This window comes from Vanellus vanellus, assembly GCF_965231255.1.
Source record: "Vanellus vanellus genome assembly, chromosome: 16".
Lineage (NCBI taxonomy): Eukaryota > Metazoa > Chordata > Aves > Charadriiformes > Charadriidae > Vanellus > Vanellus vanellus.
Genome location: NC_138921.1, coordinates 13,854,441 through 13,875,047, shown reverse-complemented (window position 1 = coordinate 13,875,047; position 20,607 = coordinate 13,854,441). Strand labels below are relative to the sequence as shown.

General features: G+C 36.5%; 1 protein-coding gene across 1 annotated transcript in view; it reads left to right on the top strand.

Moving 5' to 3' along the window:
- Window positions 1–20,607, top strand: part of IFT81 (intraflagellar transport 81) — a gene marked incomplete at its 5' end in the record, with an annotated part of 42,038 nt that overhangs the window by 12,707 nt on the left and 8,724 nt on the right. Inside the window, 6 exons of the mRNA XM_082491546.1 lie at window positions 3,007–3,170; window positions 5,844–5,939; window positions 7,900–8,046; window positions 16,665–16,814; window positions 18,768–18,896; window positions 20,054–20,143. Coding sequence (XP_082347672.1) covers window positions 3,007–3,170; window positions 5,844–5,939; window positions 7,900–8,046; window positions 16,665–16,814; window positions 18,768–18,896; window positions 20,054–20,143 — 776 coding nt within the window. The remainder of the gene's footprint in view (window positions 1–3,006; window positions 3,171–5,843; window positions 5,940–7,899; window positions 8,047–16,664; window positions 16,815–18,767; window positions 18,897–20,053; window positions 20,144–20,607) is intronic.

The window sequence follows — 20,607 nt, the reverse complement described above, 5'->3', positions numbered from 1 at the left end:
TTTTGTAACCAGAAGTCAGTGTTAAAACATTAAAACCAGAATTTATATGTGTAATGGAAAGATTTAAAGTATGCTTGCTTTTCCTTCCTCTAGCCTGGGAATTTGAAAAAAATAATGTTTTTCACTTAAAAAGAAAATAAAATGAGCTACCCTCTGTTTTTGTTTTTAAGGTTCTGTTAAGCAGCAAAAATAGTTCTTAGGTAGTTACTTCTCCGTATGTTGAATCGTATAGAAGGAAAAATATATCGAAAGTATCTTAGGAAAGAAACTACGTTAGTCATGAGGGATGTTGACATCATAATGTCTTTCCCCATTGAGGTGTTGTTTTAACTCACTTCATTGCTGGTTGCATGATCAAGAGTAAGCATGATGCAGAAACAGTTGGTGTTTAAAAGAAGTTGGTGTTAGCTCTCAGGTTATCTGAGAAATAAATCTAGATAGTGATCAAGGTTATACCCTGTGAAGTCAGTAGGTCCCCGCTCTTATGAAAGCAATTGTTTAGGCATGGTTATTTCCTAAATTTAGTGTCATATCTACAATAAATTGTTAAAGCATGTACATTTTTATTGGAAAACTGGAATTGTACAAGAAATAAAGTACCGGCTATACATGCAGAATTTTTTTGCTACTAAGCGAAAACAAGAAATTTGTTTGATGAAATAAAAACATTAATATTTAATATCAATAATTTAATTGATATCACTTTGTTTTCCACACCAAAGATCTTGGTTATAAATATCAAATTGGGAGTTGTGTTCCTATTCAGTTCTGAGGTGATTATTCAGCTCACGGTGTACGTGGGAAGCTTTGCTGCATTTGCAGAGGCGGCAGATTTCTAGTGAGACATTAAAATGTGGTCCCTCCTGCCCAGCTCTGTCGTGGGCTGAGGAACACTGGAATCGAGTTCTTCTGGAAGAAAGAAGTGGGAATTCTCTCTCAGTAAGTCCAAGCGTGTTTGTCAGGGTAGAGCTGTAGGGCAGGTACATAATGGCTATTGCATCCATAGAGTAACTCCACTTATCGTTCTAAAACCAGTATTGATGCTGTTCGTTTTGCACAAGATAAATGACCTTGCCATGAAGGTGAAAAGATCCTGTGGCAGTGTTGCTTTTCATGAACACAGAAATCAACAAACTAAACTGCTGGAAAAGAGGAATTCCCGCTCCTTTTTAGTTTGTGTTGACTCAACTTTGTTAGCAACACTGCTTTCCCTGGGGTCTGTTCTCTTTCATCTAGCTCTTGAGGCTTTCTCAAGAACTAATGGTTTATTTCCTCTCTGGCAGCTAAACCGTGTAGCTTTCCTTTCAGTCTGAGCTGGGAGCAGAGGGTGAGGAGGATCTACCAGTGTGGTGTTTCTAGAGGTAAATAGCGGCAGAATAACAGGGGCCTCATTTCCTAGGCTTGTTCTGACCTTCTTTTGTCAGTCGGTGATGTGGTTGGCAGGCTTTTCAGCCTGAGAACCAAACCCTCTGCTTTCCACTACATCCTGTTGCATCTCTGTTTCAGCGACATCAGCTGTACTATTGTATCTCTGTACTCAAGCTTTCCTCTTCTTGTGCAGTATATGAAAGAGACCGAATTTCTTGTTTTTCTTGGCATTTCATGGCAATTCAGCGTTCTCCCAAAAGATGGAGAGAACCGCCCCATCAAAAAAAAGCACCAACTCTAGCAAGTGGTTTTAAAAGATACCTAGGATACTTGCCTTTTAGTCATCTAGATAATGAAAAATACTCTGAAATACCTATTCCCACTCTCATCTGACATACAACTTCCCAGTCTTACTGTAGTCCTTGGCACAGGTGTCTCGGAGGAGTAATTGCACTAAACTGCCTGTTGTCAGCAGAAGACTGTATAATGTAATTTAAATAGATGCTTTATTTTATTCTGTCGCATTTTTGTAGCTGTGTATTGTTCTTATCTGTAGGTACCTGTGTTTATTTATAAATTATCTGTTAAGAAGGCTAAATTACTCTCCCTAGCAGGAGCCAAGCCGTCATAAGCACGGTAACATGCAGTGTGCATCAGGCTTGTGTAGAGCTTTTCTCAACAGAATTTTTGATGTTAGTCAGGAATTCCTTCTTGGTTTTTCTTTTTTCTGTTTTATTATTATTTTCAGCATTCTCAGTCTATATACTGTCCTGAGATTAGCTTGTTCTTACCAGAAAAAATAGTGTGCTGTTTACAGGGAGACAGTTTATAAGCATTCCAGCAATGTAAGAGACCCTTAAAGTAGGCATACATTCAATTCTGCTCATTTTAAGCCCTTTTTAGATGCCAGATTGGAGTAAAGTTTTATTTTAAGGGGGAATTTCCAAGGATATAACAAGTCTATACATAAGGTAGACCAAATTAAGATCTTTGTACAGATAAAGGACTCACCCTGAGCTAATTTCCGTTTGTAGATGAAGTAATTCACACAAAACAATGACCTATGCAGTCTGTGAGTAGGACCAACTCCAGGACGCTTGCTCCACTGTTCCAGCCAGGGAAGTTCCAAGGGATTACAAGCTTCGAAAAAGCTCTGACATGCTTTGCTGCCCCTCACCTGGCATGCACATCAGCACCAAAATCTAGCCCTCAACTTTTAAAACTTAAAAAGAACATAATTCACAAGAGTAACAACACAAAGTAACTTAGAAGCCAATATCTTGATGTGTGTGAGAGCCACATGGAGTTAATGGCATTCGAGATCAATGCTGCGTGTTGAAGTTTGCACCTGATTCAGCTGGAGTTTCATGGAAGAGGGGGTTTACTTGTCTATTGATGAAAAGAATCTGTCAAGGAGTTAATAGAGGTACAGATGGATGATAATACATATTGTATTGTTTAACATCCAGATTAAAAATCTAAATCAAGTAACTACCTGTTTCTTTGAGCATCGAAGACAAATGTTATGCTGTTGTTACTGTAATCTGCTACTAAATACTTTAATGTGTTGGTGAAATCAAACTTAATTATCTGCTACATTATGCTTATAGACACACACTTATTTAATTTATTTTTAAGGTTTAATGAAGAAACTAGAAGAAGAAATAAATTTCAATTCATACATGGTTACCGAAAAATTACCTAGAGAGCTAGAAAGTAAGAAGAACTCAGCATATTTCTTACAAAAGGTGGTTGCAGAGCCAGCTATGAGTCAATCTGATCTCAATGTACTTGAAATCAAGGTAAGCTGACCAAGGTCACGCATAATTTGTGTTCCGTAGCATAGTCTAAGGTTCTTGTACACTGTATTTTTCTTATCTCTACTTTATGTCCTTGAGAAAATGTTTCATTCCCAAAGGAACATCTCTTCAGTTGTAAAAGAAAAGATATGTTAATCACTTAATGCAAACCCTTAGAGAAGTTTAAAAAAAAAACAACACGAAACAAACAAACAAAAAAAAAAACCAAACCAAACTCAACCCGAAACCCGATGCTATCCTTGAATGCTATTTAGAAAATTGTGTTAGCAATTTGCTATGGTATGAGCAGAGAAGTTGATTTAGCATTAAAGGTTTGATTTTTCTTCTCTTCAGTTTTCACTTGTTTTAAACTCTGACATCAAAGGAGTTTATACCAACATATAGAGAGTGTTTATGGAGTGGTGAACAACATCTGAGTGACATATCTTCAGCAATATTATGTCTTAATCCATATGCAATGGCTGAGAACTCCGTAGTGTTTGGAATAGGTCTGTTTTCATTTGGTCTCTGTCGTTTGTTTTAGTTGGTAAGACCAAAGGAAGTTTGGAGATCAAATACTTCATTTACCTTTCCGATTTTATCAGAAGTTAAAAGGAAATGGTGTTAGAATGAGCAAAAATCCTTATTTGTAATATATATCCAAAATGTGCAGAGGTATTTGTTGCCACAGAAGTAAATTTATATATTTCACTCAATGAAGTTTTCGTATTTGCATAATACTAACTGAAGGATTAAATATGTAATATTATGTTCTAGAAGAATTTAGAGGAATGCTAATTATCAGTATTTCTATTGATGATGATGAAAATGTACTACAGTGTTAGCTAGGGTAGGAAGACTAGTCCAACATACTACTAGGTATGCTCTTCAGTCTAAATCTCTTTTTCTGTTATCAATTGTTTTTTCATATTCCCAGGATCTCCAACTCTGGTTTTGCTGTGAAAGATAGATAATGAGGAAACAGAGTATTTGTAATAGATCAGAGAATGGTTTTACCATGAGGGCTGCCATCTTGTGCCTTGAAGCAGCGAGAGGTTCAGCAGCCACATCGACATTGTAGTAGCCTGTGCATTCACACACAGAACGTGCCAAAGTAATGTCATAAAGAAATGCCCACAGGTTTTTTTGATCAGACGAGAAACAGCAGTCAGGTGTCATCAAGAATACATTCTACATTAACGTTAGGACTACTTTTTGTAAACGTAATATCAGTGACAGCCCAATGTCGTTTTGGATCCTGATTGTTATACTTTTAAGGATGACCGCATTATTAAATGGTAGATTAGGTCTGAAATATTAAACTAGCTCTGTGATTCAGCCTCTGCTTTCCTAGTTTATTTCTTCTAATCAAAGCAATATTTGTGGTTGCAGTTATTTCTTTTAGGCATAGTTGAAGCCCTGTTTTGCACCTTTCTTCTCCAAGAGTATTGTTGGGGTTTTGGCAATATTTAAAAAGCTTCAAGTTGTTGGTTTGGGTTTTTTTTTCCCCCATGAAGTAACCTTTTAATTTGTTATATTTTGGAAGTTTGTTCTTAATAGATAATAAATACATGTCGTATACTTGGCTGTTACCACAGCACAGCCTTAGACGCCTTTTTTTTTTTTTAAGTCAGCCTTCTATTATCTCAGTGTCTTAAAAAGGAGCTGAGTTGCACCAAGCATGCTACTATCATGCATTTTATTAGATATAAACCCAGAATTTATTCACAGAGATGAATAAATGCTGCCTTCAAATTGAGGCCTGTTCTAGTTTTTGTAAAGGAATAGAATTTACAGGAGATATTTTTTTTTTCAGGTGTTGGAGTATTTTTAGTCCTGTTGAGCACTTTGCTTGAAATACTTAGCTTTCAAAGTACACGGATATTGCTCATAGAAATTTTAGACTAATGCCCACACTCTACCTGTGTTATATTTTGACTTCATTGGATATCAGCACATATTTACACTGCTTGCTTATCAGCACTCATCTAGCTAGCAGAGAATTAAAGGAAGGTTGCTAGGGCTGTGGTTTCCATGGCTGATGAGAGTCCCAGTGTAGCATTAAGTCAGGGCTGGAAAAGCTGCAATCGGTACACTGGTGTAGCTGTTTATGAGTTTCCAGATGCAGGAGGCTCTAAAGCTTCAGCTAGAATGAGGATCAACAATTTGTGACTATGGACAAACAGGTGCATTTTGTGGCAGTAGAAAGAAGGTACCATAGAGCTGGAGTATGATGGTCTGTGGCTCATCAAAGTATTGATGAAATTTGCTATTACTTAGACTTTATTTGCTCCCCTGTAAACTTCTGATAAATGGTTGAGTGAACAGGAATTTTAGTTAATATTGATAAAATTGCATTTTTCACATAGTATGTGACAACATCAGTCCTTTTTCTGTCCATAACAATTCACATGTATTTTCTCTCCACATACACGAGTTTACTTCATTTTCAAGGCCAACGTCATGCTTCTGCCTTATCATAAAGGCACAGAACTGGAAATCCAAAAACATAGCCTCTTCCTGGCCAATACTTAATGACTCATTGAGTTTTTTGGGTTTGTTTCTCTGCTTTAAAAATGGAACTAGCTGGATTGTAAGTCTGGTTTGCAAAGCATTTAATTCTTGAAGACCAAGAAATAAAGCTCTGTTTCCTTAGTTTTCTACTCTGTCTTGCAGATAAATGAAATAAATGCACAAATAAATCAGCTTATTGAGAAAAGAATGATGAAGTATGAGCCAATTGATAGTAAATTTTCCATGTATCGCCAACAGGTAAGAACAAAACATTTTTTAAGCAGTATTAGAGCAATTTCAGCCACTGATTGTTGTACATACTGATTTTTTTCTTTAATTTATTTAGCATAAATCAGTAGAAATATGTAATAATGAAGGACAAAAAGAAAATAAATAGCTGTTGAACATATGTATGTTTAGGGCTGAGTCAAACATTTGCTTTCAGTCATGTTAGTGAGTTGGTATTGACTGCTGTCCTTAAGCTGGTAGGTGTTGCCCTTCAGCTGTATCACATTAATTCTGGAAGGATCATTTTGGAGGAGCTATTTTGGTAAAGCTCCAGCTGTGGACAGATTCTTAAAAGGCAGCATGTAGGCTGCCTGCTGCAGTCCAACCTGGATGCAAGGCTTGCTTTCAGTTATATCCATTGCTTGTGTTTGACCACATGCTATTTTTTCCCATTGCGTCTATTAAGCAGGTATTCTTTGGTTTTCCATCCTGAGGCTATAAAATAGTCTTTCTAGAAAATAGGCTGTCTGGTCTAGTCTTAGTAAATTCACAAGTTATAAAAAGGATTTATGAACCCTGAGATTTTCAGAGCTTACGCAGAAATATAAGTGATTTCTTTTTCAGGCAACCTGTACCGCTGCTAATTTTATTACAGATTTTCATGATGATGCTTATGGTGACAGTTTAAAAAATAAATGGCTTAAGTAAAATACATCAATGGGAGGAAAGAAACTGTGATAAAACGTATACTGCAGTTCAATCACATATGCGATATGAAACGCACCATTTTGTTTTGTAAGAGATGCTCTTGCTGAAAGAAAAGCTTGCCACGTAATGTGCTGGTACCAAAGACCAACTGCCTTGTGATATGATTATGTTCAATGGAGGAACCCCTCCAGGAGTTCAGGTTGCTGCTGTGAGTTGAAAGCATGTGGTGGTCTTTGCTATGTTCTGCTGGGGACTGGCTTCTGTTTCACAAAATAGTCATATATATTTTACCACAATTTGTCACTGCAGATGTCTCATGAAACAAAGAGCTGAGACACTGCCCCAGCAGAATTCGGTTAGATATATTTTTAGAAATAAAGCTGGTCCTTTTAACCTAGTCAGTGCTTCATTTTTTCTTAAGTTTTCCCTTTCATATGAAGAAACCAACCATGCCTCCAAATTCATGCGCGTGCATCTAAATTAATGTGTTATTTTAAAATATTTTTAAATAGTGTAACTTGGCAAGATAAAAATACTTTTTTTTTTTCACCTGAACTAATGTATACTGATGTTCCCAAATCTGTTAGCTTCTCGTCAAATGTTAGGTACTCTTAAATATTCTGCCTTGTATAAATTATTATTTTTAAAATACTTTATCTTCTAGACTCAAAAAAAAAAAAGAATAATCTGTAATCTACACTATTTCTGTACTGTATTGCTTTATTCATCATCTTTAGCTATTTGCCAAGATTTAGTGGCTTGGTTCTGCTGTTAGTATAACATATTTCTGTAGGTTGGAGTAGGTTGCAGTTATAAAAATCTGTATTATGACATTTGTGAAATCTTGGATAACTTTCCAGTTAAGCCATGTTGGTGTATCTTACATATGCACAAAAAGGGACTAAGTGGAAGAAACGGAGCAGCTAAAATGCCTACCTTTTTCTTCAATGAAAATGAAAAAATGAGGTGAAGAAATGCGAATCCACAATGTAAAATCCATCAACATGAATCTGGGAAAAAGGGGTATGTTGAAATCTCAGCCGTACTGAAGGAATCTGAGAGTCTGCAATCAACTTCAGTGAAGCTGTATATAATGTGTAATAGATGCTTTTTTTCTTTGCAGTGAGACAAGCTCACATTTCTTAATGAAAATCAGTTTCTGACAGTTACAGTATGGTTTCAGTGGTGCAATGCCTAAAATTTAATGGATTACATTTTACTAACAATTAAACAAGGCGATTTTTACTTTACCTGTCCATATGTGTTTTTAATGATCACGCAGGCATCTATAATTTCCCGGAAAAAGGAAGCCAAGGCAGAAGAACTTCAGGCTGCTAAGGAAGAGATGTCCAACACTGAAAGGCAGATGCTACAGAAGACCAGTCAGGCCCATGAGTTAGAAGGCTCTGAAGTTCTGAAAGGGGATGAGGTATGCAATATAACAGTGAATATAAGGAAGAGGAAGTTTGTAAGAGGTGGATCAATTTTTGTTAACTTGCAATTTCCTTTTAACTTTACATTGCAATAAATGCTTCTACAGTATCTTATCCATTTTTATTGTATGTTGTCAAGCTACATGGCCTCAGCATTGCAACAGATTGGCCTCTGTTTTTTAATGCACATTTTTTGTCATCAAATTCCAAAATTAACATATTTGAAGAGGTTTTTTTTTTGTTTAATGTGCAGGTAGTACAATGCTGTCCAGTGATTTCAAGTGCTTTCCAATATTGATGCTGCATCTGTGCTTGATTTGTATCACAGAATCATAGAATGGTTTAGGTTGGAAGGGACCTTAAATGTCATCTAGTCCCACCCTCCTGCCCTGGGCAGGGACACCTCCCACCAGCCCAGGTTGCTCCAAGCCCCGTCCAACCTGGCCTTGAACACCTCCAGGGATGGGGCAGCCACAGCTGCTCTGGGCAACCTGGGCCAGGGGCTCACCACCCTCACAGGAAAGAATTTATTCCTAAATCTAAATGTAATCTCAATTTAAAACTGTTCCCCCTCATCCTGTCACTACACTCCCTGATAAACCTCCCCATCTTTCCTGTAGCTCCCCTATCAGTACTGGAAGGCTTCTCTAAGGTCTCCCTGGAACCTTCTCTTCTCCGGGTTATTTGTAGCTATTTTCAAATTATAAATTTCAGTTATTCACATTATACCTAATAGATGGCAAGGTATATGAGGACTTAATGTTGGGCTGTCTTAATATTCCAGCCCCTGAGTCAAAATAATGTTAATATCATCACAATGGTATGATGGTAAATAACTATAAAAGTCAACAAGACTAATGAAGAGATTCAGTGTTCAAGTGATAAGTAATGCAGATTAATTTTGTTATTTGATGTATAATAAAAACCTGTGTTACTATCTGTTCTGTATATGATAGATGATCATAAAGCATAATACCAGCGATTATCAGAAATGCAGTTAGTCCTGTTGTATTTATTACCCACAAAGATTTTTACTTGAAAAGAATTTTCCCGGACCCTCCTGAAGTTTACCTGCAATACAAGCTTTGACTAGCACAGTCACCATAGCTCAGGCAAAGTTATATTTGAAGCTGTACTTATCAAAGCAGAGTATTTTAGCTGCATCATTCTCTAACTTAATATATCTTTTCATTCCCCCACATATTGTCTTCATTTGCACTGCCATCATTTATCAAGAGTAACAGTCTCTGCTTTCTTTTTCTTTGTCTGTTTCTGTGCTTTTTTTACATACTGCTCAATACAGGGAACGCCCTTTGTAGAAGGAACTCCCTTCCTGATCCCATAGGACATGCCTGCTCCACAAAAGCCATTTTTCTTTTACAGGAGTCTTAAAGAGTAAAGCAAGTATGGATTCGTGTATGTGTACAGTCATGCATAAAGGCTTCCTGTGTAATATGGAATCCATGCATATTTCACTTGTGCCTTCTTGCCTTTCTCCTCTTCTGTAAATCAAGATGAAAACTATAGGTGGAAGCAGTGGCACAGAGACTTTGAAAAATTAAGATGTTGATTTCTCTTACCATGACATACTATACACATTCCATAGGTGTTCCATAGGTAGCAATAATAAGACTACTGCATTAGATGTCTCTCCACTACAAGGTTTTCAACCCCAGTGGTCATGTTGCCAGAGTCCTGGACAACTTTTACAGTAAAAATAAAAACAGAAAGCAGACAATCTGTGTTTCATGACATGTGATGGGAAAGAAATGTTTAATTAATTAACAAGAATGCATTACCAGGACAGCAACATATGTTTTACGTTATCTGCAAATGCACTGTAAAGTAAGAAATAATTCATGTTGTGCCTGTTCTTGAGGGGGACAACATACATCCATAGAAATTCAAGGAGAACAGGGTAGGAGGGAAACCTTGTAAGGAGGAACCTCGTAAGAGGCTTTATAATGAAAAATTCAAGTTAATTGTCTGACAAAAAGGAAGAGGCTCAAGACAGAAAAAAGATAAGACCTGTTTTGATCATAACCTGCATTCCTTTTGTTGAAACATGTTCTGCTTTCGACTTTTTAAATCTTTTCAAGTCTTCATTTTGAGGAGTGAAGAATAAATCACTGAGCACTTTGGACAAAACCATCAGCTTAAAATAAGAAGTGTTTGTCTTTCCATAAGAAGCATTTCGTGTTTCGCAAGTTGGCCCAGGGAAGCCGGTATTGTATAATCGGTGTCCTGTTCTTGTTTATTACTTCATGAGATATACTGCAGTGGTACACACGGGCACCAGTGTAAAGCAGTAAAAAGTGTTTCCTGTGGCTAAATCTAGGAAGGGATTTGAATTCTTGATGATTTTGATCTCTGCTTTTGCAAAGGTCGCAGATTCCTCATCTGGAAAATGGAGATAGTGATATTTAATTCTTTTGTAAATGTCTGCTGCCAAAAATGCTGCATAGGATGTTGGTGTTACAGTCTTCGTATCTCCTTAGAGTACATTGCAAACACATATTACAGAAGAAGTCCTGCCTCAGAGTCTAGGTTGTGAGAAAACAGAACTGGGAGGTGAGACAAGTAAGTTGGCAGTGAAGAGGTGATTAAGCAAAAGTGAAGTGAACAGGTTATCTTTCATCAGTAACAGTCTCGGTTCATCACTCACCAGGCAACCTTTTGCTATATATTTGTTTCTGATATGTTATGCTTTTAAATTTTGTATTTTCTGGTTCAGTGCTCCGTTACTCCAACTTTGAGCCAATACCAAAGGAAATCTTGATTAATGTAGTGGTGAGTCATTGTTGCAATATGTATCTTAAGTGGGGACAGAAAGAGGTTGTACATTCAACCTTCACTTTGCACTCTCTGACGACCGAGAGCTTCCTTGTGCTTTCTTGTTGCAGTCACACACGTTTTACATTTAGTTCTTCCATTTTCAAAAAAGGAAGAAAGAGGGGATTTTAACAAATAGTTTTGCTGTCTTAAGTTTCAAACGGGCTTTTAATCCTGCCACGTTTAACCTATCTAAATGCTACAGTTAAATCAAAGAATTCTTTTTCTCCTATACCCAGTATTTCTCATCTTCTCTGTCTCGCTTTGCGATATCCTCTTTGTGTCATGGCACTCACAAGACTTGGCAATCGAAGAATCGGTGCCTTTCTAGCTTGCGCTCCTGTACCAGTATTTGGATCTCCAGTTAAGGTCTTCTTAGCACTTCATTCACCAAAAGGTCAATCCTGGCTTATGTTTTTAGGTGCTGGTGTTTTGCTTTCTTCTCTAATCATAAAAAGGAATGTCACAGCATTCCAGTTGGTTGGAGAGGTTGTACAGCTAGATACAGCTTAGAAGAAACAGCAAGGAATAACCAATTCATTTACATCAAGCACAAAAAGGTAGGAATAAATCGTCTGCTCCACAGATTATGAAATGTTTTTAAGTACTTCAAACAAAGTACAGTGAGCATGGGGCAAAGTTGGCAGGCTCCTAGCTGCAGCTGTCAGATCCTGAAAATTAGGGAATCAAATGTTGACACTTAGAAGGCTAGATGGTTCAATTACAAGTGATCCTAGGTAAAGCTGTGATATTTTTAGCTCTTTACACAACACATTGTACTTTCCAGAGTTCAGCATAGGGCCCCAAGAACCTCAACTTTCCCAAGGCATCAGAATAGAATAGTATCATAGCTGGGCTTAGCTACAGTAGTTGAAATGAATATGTTTTTGAGATCATGGAGTAGAAAGTCCTATCAGTTTGTTAACAGCTGTGTGAGGTTTGCATAGTCATTTACATAAGGAGTTTAATTTTTTTTATACAAATGCTCATCCATGCCTTCCTGCCCCCTGGTAGAACAATATAAAAAAATGTTTCAATTTGCAAACAGAGAAAACAGTCAGTCTTGGACCATAGATCTTGTCACTTTTCCTCTAAACCTGTCGGGTCCATCTGAATCCACCAGAAACAGTTGTGTAGCTCCAAAGTAGGTGGATGTTTTTTTAAGAGAGTAGCTATAAAGGAGCTCACAACTTGAACATTAAATGGTTTAATTAAGCCAGGACCCAGGATGTATTATCCTATCAGTTTATCTTTCTCGTAACTTTTTGCTGAGGTTCTAGGTACAGTTATATTCCTATCTGTCAAAGGCTCCTTACACGTGAAAATAGGAGAGTAGCTGGTAGTCAAGTTGTGAGAACAGAAGTGGCAAATCCGTAGGATTCTTACAGAAGCCAGAAGCTTTTTGCTGTAAGAAATTAACCATCATCGAAGCCAAATGTATGCAGTGATTCAGACAAATCTGAGCTGAACTGAATGCTCTTTCAGCACCCACTGGCATGAATAAATCATCAATTTTATTGATCTGTGCATTTTCAGTGCTAACTGAAAATGTTTTTTCATTATAAATATTCTGATTGATCCAAATTATTAGTAATGGCTACTTTAATCCTTTCCTCACCAGCAGCAAGCACTCCTAGAAGAGATATCCTACTTAATGCTAATGAAGAATTTTCCTGATTGATCTGTCCAATGAGCAGGCTGTAGGACATTTTCATTTTAATAGCTTGAAGTAATACTGATTGTGTCTTTTAGAAGTTTGTCCTATGTATGAGTTTTAACTATATCCAACAGGGGCTGTAGTAGCTTAAATTTAGAGCTTCTTAGGAAAAAGTACTGAAAACGTGTCATGACCAGGAACCTTTCCTAACTGAAGTTTAATACTTTGGGCAGTCTGCATCCTGTTAATTGGTCTAGTTAGAAAACTGAAACATGTGTTCCTTGATTCTTAATAAAAATAGAGATAGTCACCTAAGATTTTCTGTAATTATTGTGCTTATGCAAATAATTTTATTAACAAAACTTTATTGTATGCATTTCAGAAATAATTTTTTTTATAATTAATACCTTATTTTCTGTAGCACTTTCATATGAAGAATATTTTGATTACTATAACACAATCCAATTGATACAGTAATCCAGAAAATACTGTTTTTAAAGATTTGACTCAAAAGTGAGGGATTAATCTGGGATTCGTTCTTTTCTGAAAACAACCTTCTCCATTTTCTCCTTTAGTGATAATCTTGGAATAAGAACCTTGTGAAAATTTCACAGGGGGCAAATGTTAGTTTTAAGGAGACGAAATGATGGGCTTATAGGGAAAGCATAAGACAAAGCATTAGAGGCGCTGGGCTTTGATCCCAATTCAGCAATGCACTGAAGCATGTGGTCAACGTGCTTATGTTCTTTCCTGGAGGGGGGTAACCTGCAAGACTCCATATGGTCCTGGAGAAGCCATTTTAATAGCTGTGATTCAGTTTTGTCGTACTATAATTGTCGTAATACTTAATTGATTCACAAAAGTGTGGTAAAACTTAATCTGGTGATAGCAATCTCTTTCAGACTGTAATGAGTGGAGAAGCATAAAGGACTGGCGTTGCTGGATTCTTTCAATAAAACTGGAACATAATACAGGGAATCCGCCAAGGGATGCGAGATACCTGCGTGCTGCGGAACATTATATGAGAGATCAAAGTCCTGTTTTCATTCACTCTATTTCATAATCTAGATTCCACGCTTGTTATATTACAGTTGCCCGTAAAAATAGCCAAGTGAAAAAAAAATAATCTTCCTTTGCTTTCATTTGGATAGTTTTTCTATCTCAGGGGGCTCTGGCTCAGCTAGCAAGCATGGGTCTCCAGGCTTGTTTACTTTAACTGCTAACTCAGTGCCAGCATTTGGTTCTTGTCCAGTCATTTAATCTTTGAAGCTTAAATAACTATTTGTGTTAAGTTGCTTGAGAAAGAAAAGCTTACTAGTGGACATAGCCTTGAATGGTACATCACTGCGGGCACCGACAGCTCCGTGGGAATTCTGTAGGTTGAGCCTGCTGAGTTTCTACGCAGGGAGCAGTTGACCTGTCTATGGGAAAATGCTGCCGCTCAGAACTGGATTCCTTTTGGTTGGCTAACTTTAAAGTGATGTGGCTAGACAGTGTTACTCTTTTGTGAACTATTTAAATTATTTAAAAGACCTTTTACCGCAGTAAAAACAATGTTTTACAGCATTTTAAGGGCTTGATTTTTCATCTCTACGAGATGTATAAAGCTTCAGAAGGAATGCTTACACAAATGAAAGCACTGGTAGTTTACAAGAAGCTTATTTAGAATTTTTGGAAACCTATGGAATGATTCTCAACTTTTAGGCTGAAGAAACCTAATTTTGCCATAAGATCCCTACAAACTGCTGATTTTAGTGGAGTCAAGTCTAGTAACTCCAGCCCTGAATTTGGCCCTGGATCTAAAGAAGTTAGTGAGATTTTGAGGAGCTGATCTCTGTTGCATTTGGAGTAGACAAAGTTTGTTGGAAATTCTGCCAAATATTGATTGATTTTCTACGGATATTATCATTTTGCTACTGTTGTTTATATCTTGTTTTGCCTTGGTTGCTGCAATGAAAGCTGTGTGAAAGGTTAAGTTTGCTTTTAAAAAGCCAGAGGTTGCAACGAAAGATAGACATCCATCTCCTAAAATTAATAGGTTTTGCTTGTCAATGTGAGCAACTTGTAGTTCCTTTGGATTAAGTTTTTATTATATAGTTCTAACTTAATCAACTAATAATAGAACATCGGTGGAGTCAGTTCTTTAATCAACAAGATTCTTTGACTTCCATTGTAAAATACATTAGGCTATGAATATTGAATATGCAAATACTCTACCTCCCACTTGAGCTATTTTCAAGACCTTAAAAGTAGCTATAGAAGTGAAGAGAATAATAGTTTGCTTTTCATTCTGGGATAAACTGACAGAAAATCATTCAGATTTGATAGCTGTATGTGGTCACATATTAAGTAAATGGAATCCTTTACATCATTCTTTACTATATTCCACTGGACAAATGAAATATCTCAGGAACTACTCGATCAAGACAGACAACTGTGCTTCCCTTAAATTTTCCTCAGTTTGTTGGATTTATAATCTCTTGCAAATCACAGAAAACTTGGTATTGTCTAAAGAATTTAAAAAAAAAAAAAAGTCCGTTGTATTAACAAAGAGGATATACTTGAATTTGCTGTGAAAAAGAATTACTTCTGGTAATGCTACATTAAGTGTGCCAATAGTACAACAAAGACAGTATGACAGTACCAGAACTGCCTCCGCCGTGCAGCGCGGTGGCTTAGGTGACCTTGTCTCTCCTTGTCCTAGGTAGCATGCACAATGTAAAATGGTATTCCAAAGCCACACATAGTCCAATCTGCATAGAGCACATTGAGTAATTTGTGGGTTTGTTCTTTCACCAAAAACGTTTATAGCTTTTGGCTTTAAAAATAGTTCTGGAGCATAGCAAGAGAGAAGCAGCTTTGGCCTAGATATTGCGCAGGATGGCAGATGAACAGGGTTGATTTCATTTTGGGCATTTTGCCCAGGACGCTTTTTATAGAACATACAGTTACTCTGGGGGTTCTTAGGCTGTGGTCACATTGTTTTTTTGGATTTATTCTTTAGAAGGAGAAGCATAATTTTGCAAAAAGAAAAATTAATGTAAATTTCAAAGTCTTAAGTTCTTCTGTGTTTGAGTTTGAAGTTTGTATCAGTGGTAGCGGGACTCCTGTTTTCTCCTTGAGGATGCCTGGTTTATGCTTGCTCTGCACACACTGAATCCCTCCTCATCAAGTAACATTCTGAAGCCTGTTCTTACATCATTTACTTTAAAAAATTTTATTTGCTTTCCATCTCGGAATCTGAATGTATTTTTGAGCTGTGACTGGCATTTGCCTCACTGCTCTCACATAAAATACAAGAATAAGAGCTGAGCCTGTTTGACAGATGGAAAACATTACGGCAAAGAAAAACATTACATGTTTGTTTCAACACCTGATATTTCATATGTTACAAATTGAGCACACACAGATTCAGATGTAAATTAGAGATCTGTGAAGATATGTATTATTTTCCTTTGTCTTTAATAAAAATATAAATTCTCCATTACTTTAGATTTTGAGTGAAATATATATTGCATTTCTCTGCTTCTATGCAAGGACTGGGATTTTATTTTCCTGTTTTTAAAAACTTAGCCAATGATATCATTTAGGTCTGTTAGAGTCAAGGGAAGAGAACAACAAATTTTAACTATTGAGAAGAAGCATTTTAAAAAACGATAGTCTTTTCCCATGCCCTCTTCCAATTTTTCTGCACTTTCGTAGCATGTTTCTGTGTCTGCAGAGCTCTTTGGGGCTACACACTGCTCATCTGGTGCCCTCTTACAGGGGCAAACTACTATTATGTTAACTTTTTTATTATCCGTGATTCTCGCAATATTTTGCAAAGAGTAATTACTTTTCCAACTGTCAAATGGTGGTGAGCAGAACCAAATGATCTCTCACATCACAAATGAGTGAGCTGGGGCAGAAAGCAATAGAGCTGGTTTTCTTGATCTCACCCAGTGAACAAATGCAGAGCTGAAAGTAAATAGACCCTGGGAATCCTGAATTCCAGTCCTCTGTTCTAAACACTTAATCTTCAATACGCAGTCCAAACAGAATAATTACATTTTATATAGCAACCGTTTGTGATAAGGCTCTTTTTTGCTTTAAGTGAAAGGATATTTCTGTTCTCTCTCATTCCAGTTTAAACACTATGTTAATAAGCTCCGGAGCAAGAACACATTTTATAAAAAGAAGCGACTGGAAATAGCAGAAATTACAGCTGAGTATGGTATCCTCCAGAGGACAGAAGAACTTCTAAAACAGCGCCACGAGGCTATTCAGCAGCAGTTGGTAATACAAGCGTTTACTGCTTCCACGGTCCATCACCCTTCCTTCCCTGATAACAGCTATATAAGAAGATGGATGTTGTTTTGTTAGATTCTAATGTATATTATCCTCAGCTCTCCTGCTGTCATTAGAAAAAGAGTCATTAGGGTATAAAATTTATTTTTGTCTGTGACTATGCTAAGCTGCTGTACTTTATGTTCGGCAACTGTTTCTTACAGGCAGTCATGACTCTTCTGCAATTTCTTTTCAGACTGAGGGGCTTGACCCTGCTTTTTAAAGTCAATGGTAAATCTTCACTAACTCCAGTTAGAGCGAGGCCGGGTTCTTAAATTGGGTTCTGGTATCCACATACATAGTAAGGGCTTTGAGAATTATCAACAGCAAGTAGGCTTCAAGTTACTGCTGCAAAATGTATAGGAAAAGTATTTAAAAAAAGAGCAGGCAGGAAGGAAACATTCTAACCCCAGAATATTTAGAAGAAAATGTGTTTCACAGTAAGTGAAAAATTTGAAAGTGCATGAATGCTTTTTCTAAGCCAGATCAGCAGGAGAAGGATTTCTGCTAAGCATAACTAAGCATTCGAGGAATATGCATGCATCCCAAATGCAAAGAGATTCCCTTTTCAGTTCACAAAAATCTACTGCTGTATTTTCTTCCAATACCAGTATTCTTGTTATCAAAATATTTTGGGTTTATTTACTTTATATCTGTGTTTTTATATGTACATATTTTGCATTTTTAAACATGAAAGTATTTGCCTATTAAAAGAAAATGGAAAGTGTGAAAATACATGGGATGGACTTTGGAAAGATATTCACATAGCTGCAGTGGATGATGTCATGCTGTTTCGAGAGGGCATTCATTGTTTAATTAAAATAAACCCAGAACTGCTACCTGGGTAGAAAGAAGCACCTGAGCAGTAGGATCAGAGCTTTTTCTCGTGATTGCTGCTCAGCTGGAAGGAAGGTGGATGTGTCTTTTCACAGCAGGATAACTAACAGACACTACTTATCTCATGGGAAAACAGCCGAGACAAAGCACTAGAAGTTTTTCTGGGAAGTGCCTACACGTGGTCAACAGTATATTGTCGTTCAAGTCTGACCTTTTCTAAACTACCTTGTAGTAAAATTACAGAGCTTTGACTTCATAAAGTTCTTACCGCTAGAACTAGGCACACTTTTTCCTCACAGAATCAAATACACTTTTTCTAGCCCTGGGCGTAACGCCCTGTCAAACTACACACTGCTTTTGAAGTCTACAAAATGCTCCCATCGTGGTAGCTGTTGCTGTCAGTAGAGACAAATCTTGTCTTAAATATATGGTTGTAAAAGGTTTTTGAGGATAACGGACTTGGAGTTCATGCATATATGGCACTTTCAAGAATGAATGTTTTGCTTTTTAGCAAATTGTGGATGCTTTAATCAACTCTGAGCTTTCAGATTACAGAAATTACCCTCCTTACATACTTAACGAGCAAGCATTGCTAAAGACCATGACATCAACATATAACTAAATGTAAAGTTTATGTAATGTAATGTTAGAATTCGGTAAGATGGTATTAGTATTACTATCACGAATACAATACTTACTTGGTTTTCCTTGACAGTTGTTTAAAAAATAATTAGCTACATCTTCAGATTAAGGACCTGGATTTTACGTATTGAACTTCTTCAGAGCCTGACCTAAAGCCCACTTTACTTTATGGAATCTTTTGGTTAATTTTATTGGGCAGTAGATGACCAAATAGTGTATTTACAGAAAGTTGTTATTATTGTACTGTACAGGGGCTAGATAAAAAGTTTGTTGTTCTGGCAGCTAGATTATTAGTCATCTTTAAAATAAATTGATTTCAGTACTTACCTTTTCTGCTTTCTTACAATAATTTGGCACAATGAAGGAATTTGCTATGTTACTCAATTAATGGACTCATTCGGCATTTATTTTTTGTGTCTGCAGCAAGCTATTGAAGACAAGAAAGGTATTTCTGGATATAGTTACACCCAGGAGGAGCTGGAAAGAGTATCTGCAGTAAAGAGTGAAATGGATGAAATGAAAGGCCGAACACTAGATAACATGTCTGAAATGGTGATTTTTGTCTTAAGCTATTGCGTTTCCTCAATTTGAATATCTGGTTCCTCAGCCTATAAACCCAAGTTTAATATTTTTGTTTGGGTTTTTAATTTGCTTTTAATCTAGCTTTACATATATATATATATAAATTTTCAAACAGTATATATCTGCAAAGGTAATCTTGAAAAAGTTTACTAAAATGTGTATTTCTTTTAATGTATGAAGAATAAATTTAGAATTATAAAAAAAAAAAATTAATCCTACAAATAAGTCCTATTTTCCTCTCCTTCAGAAACATTAGGGATATCAAGTCTTTTGATCATCAATTTTTTACTTTTTTGTGATTTCAGAAGTGGTTTCTTATTTGTTCTTGCACATTATTTGAAAGAGACAAATGGCTTGAATCTTTAACAGAGTCTTTTTCTAAAATGTTTGTAAATCACTGGAGTTAAGCATTTGTTAAAAGAAAATACTTAATATGCCTAAAGACCTTGTCTTTTTCTCTATAGCCTAATTTTCAATTGCCCTTAGATCGCTCGTGTTTTGATTTAACTTTACACATAGCCAAAGAAGCAAGGCAGCGCTTGAATTTCTAATTTGAAAATATTATAAAAGAGCAAAAAGCAAAATAGTGTTTTTTGAAATCATTAGGGCACTTTTAAAATAAAGTGGTATAATTAAGACAGAATGGCTGTCAAATAGAAAGCTGGATCAAATTTGAATTTTTCAGTATAAATATTTTAAAGTGACTCTCTTTTAGCATTTTCAAACTTCCTTTAACCTATGCAGGTTTGTTGTTTGGTTTTTGTTTTCCTAAGGGTTTCTTTCTTTCTCTCAGTCCACCTCTATGCAACTCCTTCATTTTCCCCTACTCCTTAAGCTCTTTAGGTGCCTGGCACACAGGCTGTCTTCTGGACTGACTTCTCTATGAAGTTGTCACTTGAAAAAACAGGAGCAGAATTTGTCTCAGTTGTGGTAGTGACCCCACTGCAAGGTGGGCTCTTTCCCTTTGTTAATTAGGCCTGAACTCCTATTATATATAGCTCAGGCTTTATCGCACATTTTTTTCTCTCCATATTTTGGTTTTCTTCTCTTTCTTTTCACAGTCCTAATTATATAAATGCACTATTAGTATCATAGTGTTAATATGTAGTATTTTGTCCCTCTATCAGGTAAAAAAACTGAACACTATGGTGGCGGAGAAGAAGGCAAGCCTGGCTCCTGTTATCAAAGAACTGAGACAGTTGCGTCAAAAGTGCCAGGTTAGCAGAAACACTTATTCTATGTGAATAAAGTCAGAATCACAAATAAGTCTAATTTACAGCTCTCTGTAGTGCTGTACGAAGACATAACCCTTAAAGGAAAAGTTGGAAATAGCAGAATGGGTCAACAGTGATTTGCAACAGGCGACATGTAAAAGACTGGAATTCATAAAAGCTGACAGTGTATGCACAAAATCAGGCTGAAAATGTTGTCCTTTATAGCAATTAAAAAAAATTACTACACCAGGGGAAAAATCACAGTTCAAAATCATTGGAAAATTAGTTTTCAAATTGGTTTCAAAGCTTTTTCTGCATCTCGGCACTAATGATCTCAACTAACGCTCTCCTTTTTCAATGGATTGCAAATAATGTCTCACCCAAATAGTAGAATACATTGATCTAAGTCCTATATTAGTCTGTAGCAATGACAGATTTATCCATTTGTTTTCAGAATTTTATAGAGA